The sequence below is a fragment of the Oncorhynchus nerka genome, linkage group LG15 (assembly GCF_034236695.1).
Source record: "Oncorhynchus nerka isolate Pitt River linkage group LG15, Oner_Uvic_2.0, whole genome shotgun sequence".
Lineage (NCBI taxonomy): Eukaryota > Metazoa > Chordata > Actinopteri > Salmoniformes > Salmonidae > Oncorhynchus > Oncorhynchus nerka.
The window spans coordinates 24496612-24507530 of NC_088410.1; the positions used below are offsets into that span (position 1 = coordinate 24496612).

Consider the following 10919-nt stretch of genomic DNA (forward strand, 5'->3'; position numbering starts at 1 on the left):
ATAATCATAGAAATAAAACATTGTATCTCAGTGCTTGCCTTGCCCCTCTGACCTGTACCTTTATATGTTTTATTTTACCATTATTTAACTAGGCAAGTCAGTTATTAAGAACAAATTCTTATTTACAATGACGGCCTACACGACCGGAAGTGATGCAGCCTTGATCAAACCAGGTACTGCAGTGACGCCTCTTGCACTGAGATGCGGTGTCCAATATATATCCTATATCCCGCACATGCGCAGTGCACCGCCGGCCTCTGTAGCGATGCAAAGATGGCGTCCTTAGTGGCTATCTGCAATGCACGTTTACTCAACTCTGTAGGACTGTCTTCTGGCCACCGTCGGGCTTGGTCGCTGCTTGCCTCGGCTAGACATGGAGAAACCTGTGCCACGGCGATCTTGGGGATACAACGGTGCAGGATAGGGGGCGACTTTGGCTGTTTGAGACCTGAAAATGCAGTGACATTGAGACTCACAGGTGAGAGAGGAAGGACTGTCTGGAGTTGGTGTCAGTGAACCTAGGTAGTAGTTTGTTGCTATAGAAAGATATTTGTTTTGTCAATCATTCTGTAAATGTCGTTTTTGTGTTTTCATGTCGCGATCAGACATTCGACACTTGGTCGGTACAGCTGCAACAACAATGTGCAGTAGCTGGACGTGCATGATGTAACGTTAACTGTCCTCAAGCACAATATGTACATGACACAATCTACAGTGTCTGCACTGGTAGTTAACTACTAATTAGCGAGTCCGTATAGCTAGCTAGTACAGTACACTTCGAAATGCATTATTCTCATTATTTGTCGAGCTAGTTAGCTATGTCTAACACAGACATGCCAAACACCATTACCCAGAATGCTCTGCTTCAATAGAAGGACAGGAGTTATGGCTCTTTGACGCAGCTCATATCTCCTTCTCTCCACAGGACTGAGGTCCCCCCATGTCAGCAGTAGTCACTCCTTCCACACCAGCTGCTCCTCAGCTAACAAACAGGACTTGTATGATGTTCTGGGGGTGCCTCGCACAGCCACTCAGAAAGAGATCAAGAAAGCCTACTATCAGGTGAGAGGGTTGTCTATTAGGAGAGCCTGCACCTGTAGCTCTGTTGCTGTGTGGGTTGTTGTTGCAGAAATATAGGCCTAGACTGTTGTCATTATGGAGTTCTAGAATGTTCATGAACATTGATTCAAACTTCATTTGTAAACATTGAAATAGTACATGGCCTTGTCCAGTGAAATCAGCTGGGTAGGCTATATAATACCATTGGTGTATCCTATTCCAGATGGCTAAGAAGTACCACCCAGACACCAACCAGGATGACCCTCAGGCCAAGGAGAAGTTTGCCAAGCTGGCAGAAGCCTACGAGGTAGGCATTCAATTGGTCCCTGGCCTAATTCTACAAATTCAAGTCCTGCATGTTTTCGACTGGCCAATAATTACATTTCCAATATATCAAAATGCTCTACCAAGCCAGGCATAGGATCTGATGAGCTGACCCTAGATCTGTACCTATTTGAGCAACTTCTAGTCTCTTCTATATTATCTGTAGATTGACAGTGACACACAACCCCTTATCAATGACTGGGATATTGTTCCTGATGCTGTTCCCCCAAGGTGCTGAGTGACGAGGTCAAGAGGAAGCAGTATGACACGTACGGAGCGGCAGGCTTCGACCCCAGCCAGGCGGGAGGGGGGGCGGGGGGACAGCAGTACTGGAGGGCCGGGGGGGCCAGCGTCGACCCAGAGGAAATGTTCAGGAAGATCTTCGGGGAGTTCACAGGAGCGCAGGGTTTCGGAGACTTCAACAGCATGTTTGAACAGAGGCCAGAGGTGTGGTTATAACATGTTATAACAGATTAATAACCCGGTTATAACAAGTTTCATGATTCTGTTCCCTCCCTCTCTGTTCCCTCCCTCTCTGTTCCCTCCCTCTCTCTCCCCTTTCCTGTCTCTCTGTTCCCTCCCTCTCTCTCCCCTTTCCTGTCTCTCTGTTCCCTCCCACTCTCTCCCCTTTCCTGTCTCTCTGTTCCCTCCCTCGCTCTCCCCTTTCCTGTCTCTCTGTTCCCTCCCTCGCTCTCCCCTTTCCTGTCTCTCTGTTCCCTCCCTCTCTCTCCCCTTTCCTGTCTCTCTGTTCCCTCCCTCTCTGTTCCCTCCCTCGCTCTCCCCTTTCCTGTCTTTCTGTTCCCTCCCTCGCTCTCCCCTTTCCTGTCTCTCTGTTCCCTCCCTCTCTCTCCCCTTTCCTGTCTCTCTGTTCCCTCCCTCTCTCTCCCCTTTACTGTCTCTCTGTTCCCTCCCTCTCTCTCCCCTTTCCTGTCTCTCTGTTCCCTCCCTCTCTCTCCCCTTTCCTGTCTCTCTGTTCCCTCCTTCTCTCTCCCCTTTCCTGTCTCTCTGTTCCCTCCCTCTCTCTCCCCTTTCCTGTCTCTCTGTTCCCTCCCTCTCTCTCCCCCTTTACTGTCTCTCTGTTCCCTCCCTCTCTCTCTCCCCTTTCCTGTCTCTCTGTTCCCTCCTTCTCTCTCCCCTTTCCTGTCTCTCTGTTCCCTCCTTCTCTCTCCCCTTTCCTGTCTCTCTGTTCCCTCCCTCTCTCTCCCCTTTCCTGTCTCTCTGTTCCCTCCCTCTCTCTCCCCTTTCCTGTCTCTCTGTTCCCTCCCTCTCTCTCCCCTTTCCTGTCTCTCTGTTCCCTCCCTCTCTCTCTCAGTTTGTGATGGAGCTGACGTTCACCCAGGCAGCTAAGGGAGTGAACAAGGAGATGACAGTGAACCTGGACGATGCCTGTCAGAGATGTGACGGTAAAGGTAGCGAGCCAGGAACCAAGGTCCAGCACTGTCACTACTGTAACGGCACCGGCATGGTGAGTGGTGTCAACCTACTGTCACTACTGTAACGGCACCGGCATGGTGAGTGGTGTCAACCTACTGTCACTACTGTAACGGCACCGGCATGGTGAGTGGTGTCAACATACTGTCACTACTGTAACGGCACCGGCATGGTGAGTGGTGTCAACCTACTGTCACTACTGTAACGGCACCGGCATGGTGAGTGGTGTCAACATACTGTCACTACTGTAACGGCACCGGCATGGTGAGTGGTGTCAACATACTGTCACTACTGTAACGGCACCGGCATGGTGAGTGGTGTCAACCTACTGTCACTACTGTAACGGCACCGGCATGGTGAGTGGTGTCAACCTACTGTCACTACTGTAACGGCACCGGCATGGTGAGTGGTGTCAACCTACTGTCACTACTGTAACGGCACCGGCATGGTGAGTGGTGTCAACATACTGTCACTACTGTCACTACTGTAACGGCACCGGCATGGTGAGCACCGGCATGGTGAGTGGTGTCAACCTACTGTCACTACTGTAATGGCACCGGCATGGTGAGTGGTGTCAACCTACTGTCACTACTGTAACGGCACCGGAGTGGTGTCAACATACTGTCACTACCGTAAAGGCACCGGCATGGTGAGTGGTGTCAACATACTGTCACTACTGTAAAGGCACCGGCATGGTGAGCGGTGTCAACCTACTGTCACTACTGTAACGGCACCGGCATGGTGAGTGGTGTCAACCTACTGTCACTACTGTAACGGCATGGTGAGTGGTGTCAACCTACTGTCACTACTGTAACGGCACCGGCATGGTGAGTGGTGTCAACCTACTGTCACTACTGTAACGGCACCGGCATGGTGAGTGGTGTCAACCTACTGTCACTACTGTAATGTCACCGGAGTGGTGTCAACATACTGTCACTACTGTAACGGCACCGGCATGGTGAGTGGTGTCAACCTACTGTCACTACTGTAACGGCACCGGCATGGTGAGTGGTGTCAACATACTGTCACTACTGTAACGGCACCGGCATGGTGAGTGGTGTCAACATACTGTCACTACTGTAACGGCACCGGCATGGTGAGTGGTGTCAACATACTGTCACTACTGTAACGGCACCGGCATGGTGAGTGGTGTCAACCTACTGTCACTACTGTAACGGCACCGGCATGGTGAGTGGTGTCAACCTACTGTCACTACTGTAACGGCACCGGCATGGTGAGTGGTGTCAACATACTGTCACTACTGTAACGGCACCGGCATGGTGAGTGGTGTCAACCTACTGTCACTACTGTAATGGCACCGGCATGGTGAGTGGTGTCAACCTACTGTCACTACCGTAACGGCACCGGAGTGGTGTCAACATACTGTCACTACCGTAAAGGCACCGGCATGGTGAGCGGTGTCAACATACTGTCACTACTGTAAAGGCACCGGCATGGTGAGTGGTGTCAACCTACTGTCACTACTGTAACGGCACCGGCATGGTGAGTGGTGTCAACCTACTGTCACTACTGTAACGGCACCGGCATGGTGAGTGGTGTCAACCTACTGTCACTACTGTAACGGCACCGGCATGGTGAGTGGTGTCAACCTACTGTCACTACTGTAACGGCACCGGCATGGTGAGTGGTGTCAACCTACTGTCACTACTGTAACGGCACCGGCATGGTGAGTGGTGTCAACCTACTGTCACTACTGTAATGTCACCGGAGTGGTGTCAACATACTGTCACTACTGTAACGGCACCGGCATGGTGAGTGGTGTCAACCTACTGTCACTACTGTAACGGCACCGGCATGGTGAGTGGTGTCAACATACTGTCACTACTGTAACGGCACCGGCATGGTGAGTGGTGTCAACCTACTGTCACTACTGTAACGGCACCGGCATGGTGAGTGGTGTCAACCTACTGTCACTACTGTAACAGCACCGGAGTGGTGTCAACCTACTGTCACTACTGTAACGGCACCGGCATGGTGAGTGGTGTCAACCTACTGTCACTACTGTAACGGCACCGGCATGGTGAGCGGTGTCAACCTACTGTCACTACTGTAACGGCACCGGCATGGTGAGTGGTGTCAACCTACTGTCACTACTGTAATGTCACCGGAGTGGTGTCAACATACTGTCACTACTGTAACGGCACCGGCATGGTGAGTGGTGTCAACATACTGTCACTACTGTAACGGCACCGGCATGGTGAGCGGTGTCAACCTACTGTCACTACTGTAACGGCACCGGCATGGTGAGTGGTGTCAACCTACTGTCACTACTGTAACGGCACCGGCATGGTGAGTGGTGTCAACCTACTGTCACTACTGTAACGGCACCGGCATGGTGAGTGGTGTCAACCTACCGTCGCCGTCAGGGACCAGGGCCTGTATTCCCAAAGCGTTACACAATGATTTATTATGATTTAAAAGGCGAAACTGATCCTAGATCAGAACTGCTACTTTGAGTACAGGCCCTGATGTTTTACATGGTTGTCTCCACCATGACCGTATCCCTTTTATAAAACAGACATCTCAGGGAGGCAGTAGCCATTCTAAATTCACTATCTACTCCATTTACTTCAGGGCTTAACTCTTTTGATCCGCACTCCCATAACGTAAGGCATCTTTATTATCATTATAGTGTAGTAATAGCCATGTTAAAAATGTCTGATCATCTTAATGTTGGTCTCTGTGCTGCCCCCTGTAGGAGTCTATAAACACCGGTCCCTTCATGATGCGCTCTACGTGTCGACGCTGTGGTGGGCGGGGCTCCATCGTGACCACGCCCTGTGTGATGTGTCGCGGCTCGGGGCAGACCAAACAGAGACAGACCGTCACCGTGCCTGTACCCGCAGGTGAGAGAGAGGGGTGTGAGAGAGAGACACTGAGTGACAGTGTGTGTCTCTGGTTGGGCCATGATACGAGGAGACAATTGTTCAATGATGTGATGAAAATGCAGGTTGACTTCAGACATGGACTGATGTTGTTTTATACTGGTGTCTTGCAGGAGTAGACAATGGACAGACTGTACGAATGCCAGTGGGGAAGAAGGAAATCCACATCACATTTAGAGTAAGTGTGGACAGCATGTAGCTAGTTGTTTACCCTCCCCTTCACTGAGCTCCCAGACATCAGATATACGACAGTATGCTTCTGCTTTCTCTTTGGGAGTTTGGGTGCGTAGATATCTGAAGTATTATTCATGTCAGTCCATGTTTGATTGATTGTGTTTCTGATGATCCAGCTTGGCTTTGCCTGACCCACCTGAAGCCTTACTAATATTCTGGAGACCTATTCAATGTAAAAAACATTGGGGAAACAATTGTATTTTTCTCATTTGTGAGACACTTATTATGACAGTTATATTTGTGATGGTTCTGATGGTCCGGTATCTCCTTCTCTCCAGGTCCAGAGGAGTCCAGTGTTCAGACGTGATGGGATCAACATCCACTCTGATGTCCACATCTCTGTAGCCCAGGCTATTCTGGGGGGCTCTGCTAGAGCACAGGGACTCTACAACACCATAGATATACAGGTGAGAGAAAGAGTTAGATCTCTGTAGCCCAGGCTATTCTGGGGGGCTCTGCTAGAGCACAGGGACTCTACAACACCATAGATATACAGGTGGGAGAAAGAGTTAGATCTCTGTAGGCCAGGCTATACTGGGGGGCTCTGCTAGAGCACAGGGACTCTACAACACCATAGATATACAGGTGGGAGAAAGAGTTAGATCTCTGTAGGCCAGGCTATACTGGGGGGCTCTGCTAGAGCACAGGGACTCTACAACACCATAGATATACAGGTGGGAGAAAGAGTTAGATCTCTGTAGGCCAGGCTATTCTGGGGGGCTCTGCTAGAGCACAGGGACTCTACAACACCATAGATATACAGGTGGGAGAAAGAGTTAGATCTCTGTAGGCCAGGCTATACTGGGGGGCTCTGCTAGAGCACAGGGACTCTACAACACCATAGGCATCCATGTGAGGGAGGGGAAAAGGAACTCTGTGTCATTTTGTTCAGTATGTATTTCATTACCACACCTTTCAATCTGACAACCATCTGGAAATATGACATTAGATACATGTTATACTGAGGTACACTGACCCTAGTCAATCTGACAACCATCTGGATATATAACATTAGATACATTACACTGACCTAGTCAATCTGACAACCATCTGGATATATAACATTAGATACATTACACTGACCTAGTCAATCTGACAACCATCTGGATATATAACATTAGATACATTACACTGACCTAGTCAATCTGACAACCATCTGGATATATAACATTAGATACATTACACTGACCTAGTCAATCTGACAACCATCTGGATATATAACATTAGATACATTACACTGACCTAGTCAATCTGACAACCATCTGGATATATAACATTAGATACATTACACTGACCTAGTCAATCTGACAACCATCTGGATATATAACATTAGATACATTACACTGACCTAGTCAATCTGACAACCATCTGGATATATAACATTAGATACATTACACTGACCTAGTCAATCTGACAACCATCTGGATATATAACATTAGATACATTACACTGACCTAGTCAATCTGACAACCATCTGGATATATAACATTAGATACATTACACTGACCTAGTCAATCTGACAACCATCTGGATATATAACATTAGATACATTACACTGACCTAGTCAATCTGACAACCATCTGGATATATAACATTAGATACATTACACTGACCTAGTCAATCTGACAACCATCTGGATATATAACATTAGATACATTACACTGACCTAGTCAATCTGACAACCATCTGGATATATAACATTAGATACATTACACTGACCCTAGTCAATCTGACAACCATCTGGATATATAACATTAGATACATTACACTGACCCTAGTCAATCTGACAACCATCTGGATATATAACATTAGATACACGTTATACTGACCCTAGTCTTGCTTGTCCAAGCTGAAGGGTCTACTTGGCTTGGCTGGACACAAAGGCAGATGTGAAAAGAGACTGGATTGACCGAACCACTGCCCTCTGTTTTGTAGATCCCTCCAGGTTGCCAGGCCGACCAGAAGATCCGTCTTCAGGGAAAGGGGATCCAGAGGATGAACAGCTATAGTTATGGAGATCACTACGTTCACATCAAGATCAGAGTACCTAAGTAAGAGAGAAAGAACACACACACAGACATGTGCGGGGACACACACTCCCAGAAACACACTCAAATCTAGTTTTATTGGTCACATACACAGATTTACAGATGTTATCGAAAGAGAAGCAAAATGCTTGTGTTTCTAGCTCCAACAGTGCAGTAATACCTAACAATACAATATGAAACACGTAATACACACATGATCCCATAGGAACGAGAAACAGGGTGGCGTGTCTGTCAGCGCCATCTTGTGGAGAGTCTGACGTTAACACAGACCCATTCACATTACTCTGCCTGTTGTCTATCTAGCATGGTTTTGTGTGACTGCTGCTTTCCCCTTTTCACGGTTAGAATAGTGTGTTATTAACCCTCCCTCTGGTCTTCTACCACTGTAGGAAGTTAACCCGTCGACAGCGCTCCCTGCTGCTGAGTTATGCAGAGGAGGAGACTGACGTGGAGGGGACTGTCAACGGAGTCACTGCTGCTACCACAGGTAGGTTGTTTATACCTGGGAATTATACTATATACTAAATGCTTTACTTAATCTACAAATCACATTACAGCAAATAAGGAAACACAAACATTTCAAACGCACACAAGTGTTAAAACATGCAAACATGGGTCGTATTTGGGCTGATGCATGTAGTACCTGTTTTTGTCCAGGTGGGGGCAGGAGTGGTCAGAGCTCTGAGTCTGGGGCAGGACAGGGCAGAACAGAGGGGCAGGAGGAGAAGAAGAATGAAGAAGAGGAGGGCGGAATCCTTTCCAAAATAAAGAAAATGTTTAGCTGACAGCCACACCTCAGGTAGGACCCCCCAACACCCTAAACACTAGCTGTGTAATGTGTGTTAGTCTGACTAGCATGAATACTATACCTTCAGAATACACACACACTAACATATACACTTCTCCAACCTGCGGTTTGGCTGTCCTATAGTAGAGTGGTTCCTATAGTAGAGTGGTTCCTATAGTAGAGTGGTTCCTATAGTACAGTGGTTCCCAACCTGCGGTGTGGCTGTCCTATAGTACAGTGGTTCCTATAGTATAGTGGTTCTTATACTGCAGTGGTTCCTATAGTACAGTGGTTCCCAACCTGTGGTGTGGCTGTCCTATAGTATAGTGGTTCCTATAGTATAGTGGTTCCTATAGTGCAGTGGTTCCTATAGTACAGTGGTTCCCAACCTGCAGTGTGGCTGTCCTATAGTACAGTGGTTCCTATAGTATAGTGGTTCTTATACTGCAGTGGTTCCTATAGTGCAGTGGTTCCCAACCTGTGGTGTGGCTGTTCTATAGTGCAGTGGTTCCTATAGTGCAGTGGTTCCTATAGTGCAGTGGTTCCTATAGTACAGTGGTTCCTATAGTGCAGTGGTTCCCAACCTGCGGTGTGGCTGTTCTATAGTGCAGTGGTTCCCAACCTGTGGTGTGGCTGTTCTATAGTGCAGTGGTTCCCAACCTGTGGTGTGGCTGTTCTATAGTGCAGTGGTTCCCAACCTGCGGTGTGGCTGTTCTATAGTGCAGTGGTTCCCAACCTGCGGTGTGGCTGTTCTATAGTGCAGTGGTTCCCAACCTGCGGTGTGGCTGTTCTATAGTGCAGTGGTTCCCAACCTGTGGTGTGGCTGTTCTATAGTGCAGTGGTTCCTATAGTGCAGTGGTTCCTATAGTGCAGTGGTTCCTATAGTGCAGTGGTTCCTATAGTGCAGTGGGTCCTATAGTACAGTGGGTCCTATAGTGCAGTGGTTCCTATAGTACAGTGGTTCCCAACCTGCGGTGTGGCTGTTCTATAGTACAGTGGTTCCCAAACTGTGGGGTTGGCACTCTCTAGGGGTCGTCAGGGAGTATACATCACACGAATATACATTAGACATGGCAAAATGAATAAAATTGCAAGACAATTAGCTTTAAATCTGCAAAATGTCAGAATACACACACTCTAACAGATCACTCCTCCAACCTGCAGTGTGGCTGTCCTATAGTAGATAATATATAGGTCTAGATATACCTGCTGCTCATTCCTCTGCTTAGGCCTGTTCTATAGAACCAGCCTCACACCTGTAGATGTCTCCCACCAACCCTGGCTAATATAGTCCCTTTTGGAAGCATTTGTCTGACCTCGTTCCCCCCCATTTCCTCTCCCCAGGTAAGAGATCAACAGGACAATAATGGGAGACGGTAAGCGATTGGCACTCTGTCCCGCTCACTACCCTCCCTCACCTACCGCCTGGATAGAGGGAGAGAAATTGAGGGGTTTGGATTTGTTGTAAGATCATCCATTTAGACACGGAACGGGCCACCAAGAAAGCCAAGCCCTGCCACACACTGTTCAGTCCCAAATGACACAGGTGTTGAGGAACTAAAAACTCATTTCACCTGGAGGGGATTCAAAATGGACATCAGCAAGGAGGACAGGAGAAGATTTGCAAAGAGAAGCGAAGACAATAATTTGAGAAAGCTTTTCAGTGAGTGTGTTTCAGATACACAAATTCTGCACAGATGATCAGGACCTGTATTCAGAGTAGGAGTGCTGATCTAGGATCAGTTCCCCGTAGTCCATTCATTTTAATCTGAGGCAAAACTGATCCCAGATCAGCATTCCTACTATGAGACGCTTTATGAATACGGGCCCTGATCTTACAATGGCTGGTCTGGAGAAGTGTCTCAGGAACCACATCCATAAGAGAGTGTTTGTATAATCTGTGCAGAATGTGTCTAGAACACACCCATTGGCATCATGTTGTGGTCTGATAAAGGCTGATGCATTTAGTTGTATTGTCATTGTGGTGTTGTATGTGTAAGGGACAACACAGCTGTGCAAGACTTGGTTAATAAAATACAACTTCATCATACATAAAAATGCTTAATTGTGGTAAATGTAGTTGATAATCGTAGTTGTATCAGTGCATCTCTAAACCCTTCTGGAGTACAG

The 10919-nt window shown here is 47.8% G+C and overlaps 1 protein-coding gene and 1 long non-coding RNA gene across 2 annotated transcripts in view; one reads left to right on the forward strand and one right to left on the reverse strand.

The window, feature by feature from the left end:
• Positions 1 to 10919, reverse strand: part of LOC135560148 (uncharacterized) — a 630141-nt gene that overhangs the window by 171705 nt on the left and 447517 nt on the right. The gene's annotated exons all lie outside the window — the stretch shown is intronic.
• dnaja3b (DnaJ heat shock protein family (Hsp40) member A3b) lies at positions 233 to 10847 on the forward strand. Its single transcript, XM_065001331.1, has 11 exons — positions 233 to 478; positions 926 to 1062; positions 1283 to 1366; positions 1615 to 1830; positions 2696 to 2848; positions 5534 to 5681; positions 5834 to 5898; positions 6233 to 6361; positions 7890 to 8005; positions 8392 to 8489; positions 10134 to 10847. The coding sequence occupies exons 1-11, from the start codon at positions 274 to 276 to the stop codon at positions 10154 to 10156; spliced, it is 1374 nt and encodes a 457-aa protein (XP_064857403.1). The 5' UTR covers positions 233 to 273; the 3' UTR covers positions 10157 to 10847.